The sequence below is a fragment of the Narcine bancroftii genome, chromosome 8 (genome assembly GCF_036971445.1).
Source record: "Narcine bancroftii isolate sNarBan1 chromosome 8, sNarBan1.hap1, whole genome shotgun sequence".
Classification (NCBI taxonomy): domain Eukaryota; kingdom Metazoa; phylum Chordata; class Chondrichthyes; order Torpediniformes; family Narcinidae; genus Narcine; species Narcine bancroftii.
The window spans coordinates 136,795,071-136,812,512 of record NC_091476.1 but is presented as its reverse complement, the minus strand read 5'-3'; the positions used below and the strand labels follow the sequence as shown (position 1 = coordinate 136,812,512).

The window sequence follows — 17,442 nt, the reverse complement described above, 5'->3', positions numbered from 1 at the left end:
ACAATTAAAACCAAGTTGATTTATTCTTAACATGCAAAGCCTACACAGCAGTAACTGGCTTCTCCATCAATATTAAAAATAACCCAAGCCAAGTATCCCTATTTAATTTTGGCACCATCGGGACATTCTCTAGGTAACCTTACAGTTCAGGATAAGAGTTCAGAGTGTGACATTTGATGCAGTGGTATATTTAGAGAAAAGCTGTGAGATGCATATTCTTTGGCCCATGAGGAGACGCAATGCCATCCATAATGTTTGGGACAAACAGATTTTTTTTCCTTTATTTGCCCCTGTGCTCCACAGTTTTAAATTTGTGATAAACAAATCATGTGGTTAAAGTGCACATTACAGATTCTATTAAAGGTTATTTGTGTACCTTTTGGTTTGACCATATAGAAATTACAGCTCATTTTATACATAGTCCCCTCATTTCAGGGCACCATAATATTTGGGACATAGTAATGGTAATGCAGTCATGTTTACTACTTTGTTTCATATCACTTCCATGTAATGACTACTTCAAGTCTGTGATTCATTGACATCACTAGGTGCTGAGTGTCTTCTCTGGTGATGCTTTACCAGGCCTCTTCTGCAGCCATCTTCAGGTCCTACTTGTTTCAGCATATGGAAGGCATGTTCATTCAGATTTAGATCTGGTGACTGACTGACTTATCCATTCAAGAATTTTCAGTTTTTCATTTTCAAAAACTCCTTTCTTCCTTTAGCACAATGTTTGGGATCATTGTCTTGCTGTAGGGTGTAGTGCCGTCCAATGAGTTTGGAGGCATTGGTCGAACTTGAGCAGTATTTGCTCGAACTTTAGCAGTCTGTTTGGGATCATTGTCTTGCTGTAGGATGAAGTTCAAGTGCTTGAACTTGAGCAGATAAGATGTTTCTATAAACCTCTTAATTCATTTTGCTTCTGCCATCAGCAGTTACATCATTCGTGAAGATAAGTGCACTAAGGCCTGTAGCCGTCATACGTGCCCAGGCCACAAATGAGGTGGTATACTTTGGATCTTGGGCAGTTCCTTTACACCTCCACATTTTGCTCTTGCCATCGCTCTGGTACATATTGCTGTTGGTCTCATCTGTCCATAAGACCTTTTCCAAAATTCTGCAAGCTTTTTTAAATGCTTCTCGGCAAACTGTAATCTGGCCATCCTGTTTTTGTGGCTAACTAGTGGTTTGCATCTTGTAGTGTAGCCTCTATATTTCTGTTTATGAAGTCTTCTGTGGACAATAGTCATTGACATATCCACACCAACCTCCTGAAGAGTGTTTTTGATTGGCCAGGGAGGTGTTTGGGGATTTTTTTCATTATGATGAGTTTTCTTCTGTCCTCAGCAGAGGAGGTCTTTTGTGGACTATCAGCTCCTTTGCCATTACTGAGCTCACCATTACACTCTTTCTTCTTAATGATGTTCCAAACAGTTGATTTTGATAATCCTAGTGTTTGGGTGATATCTCTTTCTGTTTTGTTCTTGCTTTTCAGTCTCATAATGGCTTCTTTGACTTTCATTGGCACAATATAGCTTTGTTCATGGTAGGTTGTGTTAAACCAAGTGTTTTTCAAGGAGGTTACCAGGAACATTGACAAAGAAAAGGTTGTGGATGTTGTGTACATGGACTTTAATAAGGCCTTTGACAAGGTTCCACATGGGAAGTTAGTCAGGAAAGTTCAGACGTTAGGTATTCATGGTGAAGTAATGAACTGGATTCAACAATGGCTGGACGGGAGAAGCCAGAGAGGAGTGATGGATGATTGATTCTCAGGTTGGAGGCCTGTGGCTAGTGGTGCCTCAGGGACTGGTACTGGGACTATTGTTGTTTGTCATCTATATCAATGATCTGGATAATAATGTGGTAAAAAGGATCAGCAAGTTTGCAGATGACACTGAGATTGGAGGCATTATGGACAATGAAGAAGATTTTCAAAGTTTTCAGTGGAACCTGGACCAGCTGGAAGAATGGGCTGAAAAATGGCAGATGAAACTTAATGCATATAAGTGTGAGGTATTTCATTTTGGAAGGACAAACCAAGAAAGGAGATACACAGTAAATGGTAGGGAACTGAGGGAAACATTAGAACAGAGTGATTTGGGAATAAGATGTATAATTCCTTGAAAATTATGTCACAGGTGGATAGGGTTATAGAGAGCTTTTTGGCATATTGGCCTTCGTAAATCAAAGTATTAATAGGAGTAGGGATGTAATGGTAAAATTGTATAAGACATTGGTGAGGCCAAATTTGGAGTATGGTGTGCAGTTTTGGTCACCGAACACATGAAAGATATCAATAAGATGGAAAAAGTGCAGAGAAAATTTGCTAGGATGTTGTTGGGCCTTGAGGAACTGAGTTACAGGGAAAGATTAAACAGCTAAGGGCTTTATTTCCTAGAGTGTAGAAGAATGAGGGGAGATTTAAAATTATTTAAAATTATGAGAGGGTACACAGAGTAAATGTAGATAGGCTTTTTCCACTGAGGGCAGGTGACATACAAACCAGAGGACATGGGTTAAGAGTGAAAGGGGGAAATGTTTAGGGGAAAATGAGGGGGAACTTCTTCACACAGAGAGTTGTGGGAGTGTGGAACAAGCTGCCAGCTGAAGCGGTGAATGCAAAGTCAATTTTAACATTTAAGAAAAATTTGGGCAGGTACATGGATGGGAGAGGTATGCAGGTCAGTGGGAGTAGGCAAAACAAAAATGGTTCAGCACAGACTAGAGGGACCAAAGGGGCCTGTTTCTGTGCTGTAGTGTTCTCTGGTTCTAAGTCTGGTCCTCATGTTGAAAAATGGAAACTACAGACTCCAAAGATGATCACATGCTTATAAGCATCAATACTTATACCTGCACCAATGAATTAAACATACCTGTGTACTCACAAACACCTGTGAAGCTAAGTGTTCCAAAAACTACGGTGCCCTGAAATGAGGGGACTGTGTACAAAAAAAAAGTAAATTCTACATGGTCAAGCCAAAATGTACACAATAACCTTGAATAAAATCTGGAATATGTACTTTAATCACATGTAAATTGTTTGATTACAAATTTAAAATGGAGCATAGGGGCAAATAAAGGGGGAAAAAAAGTGTCCTTGTCCTGAACATTATGGAGAGCACTATTATGAACCCAGTTTACAGACCTTAATCCTGCAAATCTCTAGCTTGTTTATAAATTGGTGTAACTTGAAATTGCCACCATCCCAGTTGCACAGGCCTGCATCCTGAAGTCTGATCTGAGGCACGTTACCCTTTGGGTATTGCTTGCCAGTAGACCTGTGGGTTTGTATTTATCAATAGCCTCTCCTGTAGGAATTGCTACCTTGAAAAATAAGTCACAAGGTATGGAAGCAAAGTTTGAAGATGAAGGGTATCTTTGAATACGTATAAGGCCAGAAATAGTAAATGGGCCCTTGGGTTAATAATTCACCTGAACACTGGCATCTCTAAAAATACCAGACTCCCTCAGCACTTTTACAGGAGTATTGAGTTCGATTGGGTGACTCAGTTAGTGTAAGTGCAATGCTATTACATCACCAGCTCAATTGTATTATAGCACCAGTAACCCTGTTTGTAAGGAATTTGTACGCTAACCCTGTAACATATGCGGGGGTTACTCCACATGTTCCAGTTTCCTCCCACCCTCCAAAATGTATGGGGTTGGTGGGTTAATTAGACAGCAGGAGTTCTGTGGGCAAGAAGAACCTTCTACACTGCTGTATAATTTAAAAAATTGTGCCAAAGTCTGTGGAATGGGAAGAACCTGAGACCTATTGACTCAATTGTTGATGTGCAATCCACCAAGGTACACCTGGTATGAGAAGCATCAAATAAGATGTGTCAGAGACTGAATCTGACTTTGGAACAACTCTTGGTTCCTTTGTACTTCACGGGGCCTTCCAGTTGTATTGATTCTGGAGGCTAATTTTGCTTTGGTATTTATTCATCTTGAATTTTCTGTTCATTTTGTTACAGCAGAAAGACATCTGTCCAAAGTCTGCAGGAACCATTAGTATTTCAGTAAACAAGTAATATTTTTATGTAGGATATAATATTTATTTCCTGCATGTTACAGTTTTCAAGCAGAATACTGTAATTTATTTTTGACTTGGTAATTGAATTTGTTAACATTATTAAATATTTCATGAAATTTCAATTGCTTCATAAAGTTTGGATTTTGATCTGGAGATCCTCTATTTTGTCTAAAGAAGGTGTGGCCAAACCTTTTTGGTTGTGGGCCACATACTGAAAAATATAAGTAGTCACAAGCCAAACAATATTAAGCCCGATAATTTTTCAACTGCCGTCAGCTCCTTTAACAAGCCGTTTAAAGCCTGTACAGAGCTGACGGCAGTCGGACTGGGTGGTTGGACCCGGTAGAGGAGCAGTGAGACTTCACTCCCCGTGGGTCCACACCAGTGTTTGCAATTCCATTACAGCAGCTCCGGCAGCGCTGCCATTTTTTTCTATAATGAGCCACTTAAAAATGGTGGATAGTGGGTGGGGGGGCATAATTTGGCCAACCCTGGCCTAAAGGATCTCATTTGGAAAGGAAAGGTTGGAAATCAGCTGGAACCTCAGTCAGACCAAAAAGACGAAAACAAAATGCTTGTTTCATTTGTAGACTGGTGCATATTCTTCACTCTCTGCTTGTTTCTCCTCAGTGGTTTGAACCATCGCAGTTTGGAACATGGTGGGCTGTTTTGTCAACCAGCATGAACTTGGCAGGCAGCCTCGGTCCACTTGTCGCCACAACGATGGCTCTGAGCTACAGCTGGCGGGTCACCCTCTCCCTCTCTGGTTCCATCTCCATTGGGGCTGCATTCCTGTGCCTGTTGTTTATAGTCAATGAGCCTAGGGATGTAGGACTGCCCAACATTGAACCAGCGCCAAAGAAAGGAGGCAAGAAAGGTACTATCTTGTTACCCATTGGATCGGGTGGATAGGGGACTGTCACACCTCTCCTGTTATAGGAACATAGGAAGTAGGAACAGGAGTAGGCCAAAATTGGCCCATCGAGCCAAATTATCTAAAGGGTTGGGTGGATAGGGGGCTGTCACACCTATCCTGTTATCTAAAGGGTTGAGTGGATAGGGGGCTGTCACACGTATGCTGTTATCTGAAGGTTTGGGTGGATAGGGGGCTATCACACCTATCCTGGTATCTAAAGGGTTGGGTGGATAGGCGGCTGTCACACCTATCCTGTTATCTAAAGGGTTGGGTGGATAGGGGGCTGTAACACCTATCCTGTTATCTAAAGGGTTGGGTATAAAAGAGGCTGTCACACCTATCCTGTTACCTAAAGGGTTGCATGTATGGGGGACTGTCACACCTATTCTGTTATCTAATGGGTTGGGTGTATTGGTTGCAGTCACACCTATCCTGTTATCTAAATGTTGGGTGTATCGGGGGCTGTCACACCTATCCTGTTATCTTTTGGGTTAGGGTGTATCGGGGGCTGTCACACCTATCCTGTTATTTATAGGAGCAGGTGGATAGAGAATGTCACACCTACCCTCTATCAACTGAAGTTGATCTGAACTCATCTCGATAGAAAAAATAAGATCATGGCTAATAGAGCAACACATCCTAGTGTACTTTAAATGATTTTTTTTTTAAACTTACTAATATGATGTAAATGCTATAGATAAAATATTTATTGTTATAAATACAAGTACAATGTACAAATGCACTGAAATTCTTGCTGCAGCTATACAGGGAGAGAGTAATGTTCTGGTTAGGGTCGTTCCAGAACTTGATAGCTGCAAACCAACTACTGAAGATATGTTATGAAAGACCTACACAATCCAAATATTGTTTCAAACAATTTATTGTTATCTTTTCCTTTTTTTGTTTTGGTGATCACTGAGGAATTTGAATATTTATCGGGAAGAACATTTGTTGAACTATCTTGTAGTCCTGTTGGAAAATTCCTCCCAAAATCAAGGGGAAGTAGACAATGGGCATTCAGACATCTACTGGATGTGATGTGGCAAGGGAAGCTGGCATTGACTGCCCATTATTAATTTCAGTTGAGAGTCAGCAGAACAGTGATTAGAGCTCATGAGATTTGTCACCAGTGTGGGAAATGTAAAACGAATGATACCATCTTAGTTTGTGAAATTTGGAGATGGAGTTTAATTCTGAGTTTGGCCTGATCTGTGTACCTGGCCCTGAAGCTGCTGAATGTTAGCATGATGTCACATGTGTACCTGTTAAATCCCAAGTAATTTCAAGGAGAAAGCTGTGGTTAAAATGTAGCTTTTGGTCTTGATTAGAATAATTTGCAATCCATTTCATTTAACAAAAAAAAGGAAAATTTGAAATGAATGCAGAAAAATGGGACTCGCTTGGGTAGGTGGGACAACTTGAGCACCAGATCATTCTGTAACACACTTGATTGCAAGGTCTTTCCACGATGATCCTCTGGTGACAAACCAGGATAAAAATGTTCTTGTTGCATTTTACCGTATGAAGTGTTGACATGTAGTAAGTCAAAAACACGTACAAGATGAGGCAGATGTCTTGAGCACCAGATGTCCTGCACAAGATGAGGCAGATGTCTTGAGCACCAGATGTCCTGCACAAGATGAGGCAGATGTCTTGAGCACCAGATGTCCTGCACAAGATGAGGCAGATGTCTTGAGCACCAGATGTCCTGCACAAGATGAGGCAGATGTATTTTAAGGAAAAGCAGATTTTGTGAGCGATTACATAGTGAAACCATAATCAAATTTGTAGTTCTTATTGGTGTTTTGGTGTCTAATTATTCCCAATCTCTACACAGAATCCACTGGAGATGAGAGCACTTTGAAGGAACTGTTGCTAACCCCTTATCTGTGGGTCCTGAACTTTGGGTACCTGGTGGTGTTTGGAGTGAAGACCTGTTGCACTGATTGGGGACAGCTTTTCCTCATTCAAGAGAAGGGACAGTCTGCACTTATAGGTAAGCAGAGAGTTAGGGTTTGTATAGTTTGGAGTCACCAATAACACTGGATGATGAATATTTTGTTTCCTGAACACTTTTGGGTATATTTTAGGCTGCTGATCACAAAAATCACCTTAAAATTTTCCTATCACAAAGCGTTTTTTAGGTGTAGCCTATTTTTGTGATTTCCTGTCATAATATAAGTTGACTTCAAGCAGACAAAGCCATGGGAGGAGTCACGTGATGGAGTAGTGGCCGGACGGTGAACTCCAGCTCTCTCCAGAAAAGTCGGAAAAAACAAAGGAAAACACAAAGGCACAAAAATAAAAATTAAAGAAAAGTGAATATAAAGGTGGAAAGAAGATGGCGACGAAAAAAGAAAAATCGAAATCAACGGTAAGAAGAGAGGAAGAGAAGACAACGGAAGAAGGAGGAGAAGGCCTTACCTGTTCGAAGAGGCCCGTGGTGGAGAGAGAAACCCGCTCCCTCAGGTCGGTAGAAAGTGGACTACAAAAATGGCTCGCTGAGCCGAGTAAAAGTGCACAACCGCGCATGCAAAAAAACACACCGACGGGAGGGGTGACCAGCTGGGGAGTCGATCTCCACAGCCGGCAATGACAGCTGCAGAACACCTGCAGCAAGAGGAGAACATAGAAGACAACGAAAACAAGAAAGAAGAGAAGAAAAGGGCAACAAAGAAACAACAGATGGCCAACCCAGAGGAAGAGGAAGAGTACAGTGAAATAGAAGAAGAAGGGAAAGGCAAGATAAAGGATATACTTTCTCTTATTAAAGAATACATGGAGTCATTTAAAGAATGGCAAGCGCAAGAATTTAATGATTTAAGAAGAAGAATAAACAATACAGAAGAGAAAATGAATAAAATAGATATGACCTTAACAGAAATGGGAAAGAGAATGGACAAGATGGAAGAGCGGGAAGCAGCAGTAGAAATGGAGGTAGAGGACTTAAAAAAGAAATTAGAGGAATCTAATAAAAAAGTTATAGAGACACAAGAACTGTTAGCTCAGAAAATAGATATAATGCAAAATTATAACAGAAGAAATAACATAAAGATAGTGGGCCTTAAGGAAGATGAAGAAGGCAAGAATATGAGAGTTTATAAAAGATTGGATCCCAAGGATCCTAGGATGTCCAGAATTACAGCAAGATATGGAAATAGAAAGGGCACATAGAGCATTGGCCTTTAAACCACAACCACAACAAAAGCCAAGATCTATTTTAGTAAAATTCCTAAGATATACTACAAGAGAAAAGGTACTGGAGAAGACAATGGAAAAAGTAAGAGAGGGCAACAAGCCACTGGAGTACAAAGGGCAAAAAATCTTCATTTATCCAGATATAAGTTTTGAACTCCTGAAGAAGAGAAAGGAGTTCAATACAGCAAAGGCGATTTTATGGAAGAAAGGGTATAAATTTATACTAAAGCATCCAGCGGTATTGAAAATATTTATTCCAGGACAACAAAACAGACTACTCTCGGATCCAGAGGAAGCACGAAAATTTGCAGAACAATTACAAAATAGACTGAGGGATGAAGACGTGTAACGAGAGTACAAAAGACTGAGAACTAAAAAGACACATAAGTTTTGAACTCCTGAAGAAGAGAAAGGAGTTCAATACATCGAAAATGATCTTATGGAAAAAAAAAACTATTCTCGGATCCAGAGGAAGCAAGGAAATTTGCAGAACAACTACAAAACAACCAGAGAGACGAAGATATGTAATAAGAGTAAAAATGACCACGATTTATATGTATGTGGGTAAAGAGGTATATGTGTGTGTATGTATAATGTGCATACATGAATGTATCCGTATTTAGAGGAAAATATAGATAGTATAGACAAGAATTAATAAGGGAAGGAAATGGAATAGAGGGAATAAGGAGGGATCTAAAAGAGTGACCTTTGTTACATATGAAAAGTGAAATCTTTTCTGGGGGGGGCTGGGTGGGGAGGAGTTGCGGTCACTGCAAAATCAGCTGACGCTTGCGAGTGAATTCGCAAATCCAAATGGAGAGGGGAGATGTGGTTGTCCGACAAGGGATAAAGGACAACTCAGGAGGGGAAGGGGAGATTGGGGCTAAAGAAGTTTTAAATAGGAGAATAAGGAAAATGTTTGATGTTTTAGGAATGTTGTCTTATAAAGGGTTCAAAACAAGAAAACAGAAATGGATAAGAAGGAAAGGTAATGATGGAAAAACGGAAAGGGAAGATAAACAAAGTATAAAATGGCTACGTTGAACTATATGACTTTAAATATTAATGGAATACATAACCAAATTAAAGGGAAGAAACTGCTAAATTTACTGAAAAAAGAAAAAATTGATATAGCATTTGTGCAAGAAACACATTTAACTGAATTGGAGCACAAGAAATTAAAGAGAGATTGGGTAGGACACGTAACAGCAGCATCATATAATTCAAAAGCAAGAGGAGTAGCTATATTAATTAGTAAAAATGTGCCATTTAAAATAGAAGAGGAAATAATAGATCCAGCAGGGAGATATGTAATGATAAAATGTCAGATATATTCGGAGTTTTGGAATCTACTCAATGTATATTCACCTAACGAAGAAGATCAAAAGTTTATGCAAGATATCTTTTTGAAGGTAGCAGATATGCAAGGGAACATATTAATAGGAGGGGACTTCAACCTGAATTTGGATTCAAATATGGACAAAACTGGGGAAAAAAATTAACAGAAAAAATAAAGTAACCAAATTTATAATTAAATCGATGGAAGAAATGCAACTTTTGGATATATGGAGGAAACAACACCCAAAGGAAAAGGAATATTCATATTACTCGGCTAGACATAAAACATACTCAAGAATAGACCTATTTTTTGTTATCAGCTCGTATGCAAGATAGAGTAAGAAAAACAGAATATAAAGCTAGAATACTATCGGACCATTCACCCTTAATATTGACAGTAAAGTTAGAAGACATCCCTCCAAGAATGTATAGATGGAGATTAAACCCCATGTTACTTAAAAGGCAGGATTTTAGAGAATTTATTGAAAAACAAATAAAAATGTATTTTGAAATAAATATGGAATCAGTGGAAGATAAGTTTATACTATGGGATGCAATGAAAGCATTCATTCGAGGGCAAATAATAAGTTATGTAACCAAGATGAAGAAGGACTATAATCAGGAAACAGAGCAGTTGGAAAGGGAAATAGTAAATAGAGAAAAAGAATTAGCAATGAAGGAAGATACAACTAAAAGAAGAGAATTGGCGGATAAAAAAATAAAATATGAAACACTACAAACATATAAGGTGGAGAAGAATATAATGAAGACAAAACAGAAATATTATGAACTAGGTGAAAAAATGCACAAAATCCTAGCATGGCAGCTTAAGACAGAACAAGCTAAGAAAATGGTATTGGCATCAAGGAAAAAAGACAAACAAATTACATATAATCCAAAAGAAATTAAGGAAAACTTTAGAGAATTCTATGAACAATTATACCGAACTGAAAACGAAGGGAAAGGAGGGAAAATAGATGAATTTCTGACTAAAATTGAACTACCAAAACTACAAATAGAGGAACAAAATAAATTAACAGAGCCATTTGGAATAGTAGAAATACAAGAGATAATAAAAAAATTACCAAATAATAAGACACCAGGAGAGGATGGATTCCCAACAGAATTCTACAAAACATTTAAAGACTTATTAATTCCGCCCCTCCTGGAAGTAATCAACCAGATTGATAAAACACAAAGCTTACCAGATTCATGTAAAACAGCAATAATTACAGTAATACTAAAGCAAGGGAAAGATCCACTCTCACCAGCGTCATATAGACCAATATCTTTACTTAACACAGATTATAAGATAATAGCTAAACTATTAGCAAACAGATTAGCAGAGTATGTACCGAAAATGGTAAATTTAGACCAAACTGGATTTATCAAAAAAAGACTCACAACAGACAATATTTGTAAATTTATTAACTTAATTCATGCAGTAGAAGGGAATAAAGCACCTACAGTAGCAGTTGCTTTAGACGCAGAGAAGGCCTTTGACAGAGTAGAATGGAATTATTTGTTCAAAGTATTGCAAAAATTCAGTTTACCGGAGAAGTATATTAATTGGATTAAAGCATTATATAAAGGACCGTTAGCGAAAGTGACAGTAAATGGACATGTATCAAAGCAATTTAACTTAAGCAGGTCAACACGGCAGGGATGCCCACTATCACCTTTATTGTTTGCGTTAGCTATATAACCACTAGCAGAATTGATAAGAACAGATATTAATATAAAAGGAATAAAAATAAAAGACAAGGAATACAAAATCAGTCTATTTGCGGATGATATTATAGTGTACTTAACAGAACCAGAACTATCAATAAAAGAATTATATAAGAAATTGAAGGAATATGGAGAAGTGTCGGGTTACAAGATAAACGTAAATAAAAGTGAAGCAATGCCTATGAATAATGCGGATTTCTCAAAATTTAAGAAGGAATCACCATTTAGATGGCAAATGCAAGCAATAAGATACCTAGGTGTACAAATAAACAAAAATCTCGGCCAACTATATAAACTCAATTATAATCCACTAATGAAAAAATTACAGGACGATTTAGAGCATTGGAAAGATTTACCACTAACACTAATAGGAAGGATAAACTGTATTAAAATGAACATTTTTCCAAGGATATTATACTTATTTCAGGCATTGCCAATACAACTGACAGAAAAATCCTTCAAGGAGTTAAAGAAAATAATCAGGAAATTTTTATGGAGAGGGGGAAACTGAGGATAGCACTAGATAAATTAACAGAATGGTATAAACAAGGAGGCTTACAACTGCCAAACTTTAAAAATTATTATAGAGCCGCACAATTAAGATACCTATCAGATTTTTATCAAACAAGGGAAAAGCCAGATTGGACGAGATTAGAATTAGATAAAATAGGGGAAAAGATACCTGAACACATATTATATAAATGGGATGAAAAATTGGTACAACATAGAAGTTCTCCAGTATTACATCATCTCCTCAATATTTGGAAGAAGATTCATGTAGAAAGAAATAAAACAAATTATCAATTACCAAAGCTAATATTGACGCAAAACAAGTTACTCCCTTTTACAATAGATAACCTTTCCTTTAGAGAATGGGGAAAAAAAAGGATTAAAAGAATAGAAAATTGTTTTTCAGGAAATAGATTCTTATCCTTTGAACAAATGAAAGATAAGTACAATATAACTCAAGATACAGTGCTGGCATATTACCAATTGAGATCCTACTTTTTTTTTTTAATTTTTTTACATTTTTTATTTTTCACACCATAAATCACAATAGCCATGATATACACTTTTTCTTTAATTGAGATCCTACTTGAAGGATAAATTAGGAAGCAGCTTGAGTTTGCCAGAGGGAAGTAACCTTGAATATGTGATTACAGATACAATGATAATCAAAAGATTTATAACAAATATAATTAAACTGCAAGAAAAGGAGAATGAGGAAACAAATGGTAAAACTAAACAAAAATGGGAACAAGATTTAAATATAAAGATAAAAAAGGAAACATGGGAGAAGTTATGCTCCGGAACGATGAGAAATACAATAAATACGAGGTTGCATATGATACAATATAACTGGATATACAGGCTATACATTACACCTCAAAAGTTAAATAAATGTGACCCAACAGTATCTGATAGATGTTTTCGATGTAAAAAAAGAAATGGGAACAACAATTCATGCAATCTGGACATGTGAGAAAGTAAAAAAATTTTGGTAAGATCTAAATCAGATATTAAATAAAATAACAGAAAACAATATACCAAAGAATCCAGAGATCTTCCTCCTAAGTAACATAAAAAACAAAGAATTTGGAATTGATTTGGAGGATGCACAAAAAAGATTTGTTAAGATAGCTCTAGCCGTAGCAAAAAAATGTATTATGTCAACCTGGAAATTGGAAGATAATTTGAAAATACAACAATGGTATATAGAAATGAATAAATGTATTCCATTAGAAAAAATAACATATAGTTTAAGAAATAATATTGAAATATTCGAACAAATATGGGAGCCTTACATTAAATACAATAGCAAAAACCTACCGGGGACAATCATTACAATCAAGTTAACGGAAGGAAAAGGAAATGAAAAGAATGGACTCAGTAGAATTTCTGGTGTATTTTTATTGAATGACAACATTGTCTGACTGGTTTAATGTATCATAGATTGTATACCTTAAATGGACGGGAGGGGGGAGGTAGGGAGGGTGGGATGGGAGGAGGGAGGGGGGTGGAGAAAATGGCACTGTATGTGTGAAAAGGAAAAAGTGTGTACCATGGTTAATGTGATTTATGGTGTGAAAAATAAAAAAAATTTAAAAAAGCAGACAAAGCCATGAAGCGCAGCATGTCATTGAAAATTCATTTTCTGCATTGGCACTTGGGCTTCTTCCTTGCTGATCTTGGTGCAGTCAGTGACGAACATGGTGAAAGGTTTCACCAGGACACGGCGACCATGGAAAAGTGGTATCCAGCCCGGCATCAATATGTAATTAAACCTGCTAAATTCAATCAAAGTTAATTTATTGTTTCTCTAACTTCATACACGATAGAGCAAATCTGAAATTATCTTTGTGTTCAGATGAAGTTGTCTATAATAATCCCCTTTTGTTTTCAGGAAGCAAACAGTTTTGAAAAATATGTGTTGTACAGTGTAAGTTGTATGTGGTGCCATTTATGAATTCTGACAATAAATTTGAAGTTTTCTGTGCAAATATTTTTTTATTTCCTGTTCATGGTCATCATGTTACTATTGGCATATTTCAATTCCCTTCCAGAGAGTTACAGACTAGTGAAGTGCTCTGGAGGTGTAACCACTGTTGCATATCTCATTTTGTACAGGAAAATATTAACTGATTACTTCCACTTAATATGGAAAGGACAATATTAATGCCTTGCTTTACTGTTGCAGTCGAAAGGTAGCAGGCTGAACTAAACCCCAGGGTTAGTGAAGCAGCTAGTGCAATGCTGTTACAGTGTCAGTGACCAGACTTCAAATCTGCAGCTGTCTGTAAGGAGTTTGTATTTTCTCCCTGTGTCTACTTGGGTTTCCTCCAGGTGCTCTGGTTTTATCTCGCCCTTCAAAACACATGGGAGTTGCAGATTAATTGGGTGTGATTGAGCAGCAAAGCATTGTTACTGTGCTTTATGTCAGGGGAGGGGGGGGGAAAACTCCTTCAGGTTTTCACTGGATGCTGGCCTGAGTTATTATGGATAAATCTAGAGTGACACACACCCTCCTGACTCTGAGGCATGAGTTTGATCGACTTGGCTTCAATTGACACTAGTGCAGAGATGATGGGGGAAAAGTGTTTAAAGACAGCAATTCTGAATTTTAAAACCGTTATATTCCACACTACACACTTCTTCAATCAGCTACCAACACTGGAGTAGCTTGAAGCGCTGTTAATTCATTTGCAAGCAAATAACATTCCCACAATATCCCAATGTGGTCAAATTACCACTTTTCTCTGGTTTGTGGATGGAATATTGGCAAGGGAACTGCAAGTGGAGGCTTGGATCCTTTTAACATTCCCCCCCCCCCCCCACTCAGTTGCGGAAAGTACAAGACTTTCAGCAATGAAGCTCAGACCTTCATGCCAAAAGCATCATGGATTAGGAGCTTTAACTCCCAGCAGGAAGTTTAAACCCACGATTTTCTCACAGAACAGAAGGTGATCGGAATTTTGGGGCACCAACTGAATTCATCATATTGTTGTTGATGGAAACAAGCAGGCACTCCTAAGGTCACTGAAGACTTTCTCCTATATTCTGGGATTAGTGTTTAATTCGTTGGTGAATTGCTGGTCTTGTTTTGACTGCTAATGTATTTATTGGCTGTGGATAACTCATTAAATTTAGACATACAGCACGGTAACAGGCCCTTCCAGCCCATGAGCCTGTGCCACCCAAATACTCCAATTAACCTACCATCCTTGTACATTTTTTTTTGAGGGGTGGGAGGAATTAAGAGCAACCAAAAGAAACCCACACAGACACAGGGAGAACCAACAAACTCCTGACGGACAGCATTGGATATGAACCCAAATTACTGGCACTGTAATAATGTGGTGCTAACTTTGCTGCCCATTTTCCCAGGTCTGAGATTAACTTAATAGTCAGGTGATCACCACAATGAAATGCTGGATGGTCCATCCAGTCTTCCTACTGAAAGGATCAGCAGAGGTGTTAAGATACCAGCACAGAGCATTGGATGCAGTAAAGCCTCTGGTACCAAACAAGTTTTCAGCGTGAGTGCTGAAGACATGCTCCAGAAATACCCACGCCTGTGGCCAAGCAGTTCCAGTACATTTGCAACACATGGACAATTGCCCAGGTCTGATCTGATCACCCATTCCGTCTGCTCACGATCACCAGCAGAACGATGCCACTTGTTCTCTAACCTGCAAAGACAGTATTCCATTAAGGTTTTCCCAGGATCATGCGGCTCCAGCCCTCTCTGCAGTGTTGCTATAAACATGGACTGAAGAGCTGAATTCCAGAGGTGAGGCAAGAATGTCTGCTGTTGACACCCATTTGATCAAGTATGACCTCAAGAGGCCTTATAAAATGGAAGTCAATGTGAGCACTCCAGAACTAAGAATTTATCTTGGTCAAAGTAAAATGGTTGTCATTATTGGAACTCAATCATCCCAACAACAGGATGTCACTGAAGGAATTCCCTTGGACAGTGCCATAGGTTCAAACATCTCGACTTCATCAACTTACACCCTTCTTTCCATCATCATGTCAAAAGTGGGTTGGTAATGATCCCTTCAGGTTCAACCAGTTCATTCCAACCAAACCAAAGAGTGATCTTAAACCTTCCCTTTTTTTTTGGGCAGCCCCAAGCCATTGTTTTAATATCCTTTTGATCTTCCAGGGAGCTCGTTCATGAGTGCACTGGAAGTTGGCGGACTTCTGGGTAGTGTGGTTGCTGGATATCTGTCTGACAGAGCTGTTGCTCGGGTATGTATTGATGGAGCTCCACCGATATATCATGGGTTCATGATAGGAAAGGTGGCTAGCTAGGAAGGGGCAGTCGGCTTAATGCGATCTGTGTGAGTGTACCTTGGTGTCCTTGGATGATTTTAAATATTGGAAGTGTACTCAGCATTTCTCTGACGATCCTTTTCACCTCGTCCCAAGCCCATTGCTTGTTGGGTCTGCATAATAAACTGCATCATGTCCAAGGTTAAATTTAAAATTAGACCCACAGCACGGTAACAGGCCATTTCGGCCCATGAGTCCATGCTGCCAAATTTATACCCAATTAACCCACATCCCCAGTGCATTTCAAATAGCCAGGGAAAACCCACACAGACATGGGGAGAATGTACAAACTCTTGACAGATAGCGTGGGATTCAAACCCAGTCCCGATCACTTATGCTCTAAAGGCCTTCCACTAATCATTATGCCAGCCATGCCACCCTTCTGGCTTTTGAACACTAATTCCTCGAGTGGGGGGCAGAAAATGTTTACACTGGGTTAGAAAGATGGTCTTTGAAGAGCAGGAAACTAAAAAGCCCAGTAATACAAAATGCTGAGAATGCACGGGTCAGGGCCTGCTCGGTAAACTGCAGGCTTAGACAATGGAATCATAGGATCAGGGAAAATGAATGGTGGAGACGGTCAGTCAGCCCATCATGTGGATCCCAGTTGAGAAAGAGCTCTCTCTGTTTGAATCCCACCTTTAAGAATGTTGTCCATGGCCGAGGGGTTTGACATTGAAACTGTGCTATTGATTAATATGCAGTTCAGTTTTATTCACTTTACGAGCAAGAAATTCTGCAACCTTTTTCTTAATGCGATCTTTAGTGTCTGTTTTTGGATATCAGGCAGGCACCCCGTGGCAGAACAGAGATGTCTCTACACTGGGGAGGTTCTAGCTGTTCTCTTGAGTAGACGGGAAAGATTTCATGGCACATTACAAAGATCAGAAGGTAGTTCTTCCTAGTCTCATTGCCAACATTTATCCCTCATTTATTATTAACTTGAATTATTTTTTTGGTTTGTATCAAATTGCTGTGGGAACACAGAAATGCTGGAGGAATTCAGCAGGTGTCAGAAGGTCCATAGCATATAAGTATACATAACCGATGTTTTGGGCCTGAGCCCTTCTTTAAGATCCAAAATGTTGGTAGTATTTCTTTACCACCTATGGACACTGACTGAGTTCTTCTGGCATTCTGTGTTTACATGACAATCACAGTGTCATCAGACTGTTGTGTTTCACTGCATTCAATCTAGCATTGTTCCTACAGCTTTGATTTTTTGTTCCTTGATTTAACTTAAATCCTCGTCACCTTCTTGCCACATAATATCTCATGGTGATATGCTTTAGTTTGTTTTGTGAACTTAACATCCACTTGTTTGAAAGGATGTTCAAGGGGCTGGGTGGGGATTCCAACTGAGCCCAGAATATGGAGCTAA

At 38.7% G+C, this 17,442-nt stretch overlaps 1 protein-coding gene across 1 annotated transcript in view; it reads left to right on the top strand.

Moving 5' to 3' along the window:
- slc37a4a (solute carrier family 37 member 4a) overlaps positions 1-17,442 on the top strand; it is a 44,535-nt gene that overhangs the window by 20,210 nt on the left and 6,883 nt on the right. Inside the window, exons 4-6 of the mRNA XM_069894962.1 lie at positions 4,670-4,916; positions 6,793-6,951; positions 15,892-15,977. Coding sequence (XP_069751063.1) covers positions 4,670-4,916; positions 6,793-6,951; positions 15,892-15,977 — 492 coding nt within the window. The remainder of the gene's footprint in view (positions 1-4,669; positions 4,917-6,792; positions 6,952-15,891; positions 15,978-17,442) is intronic.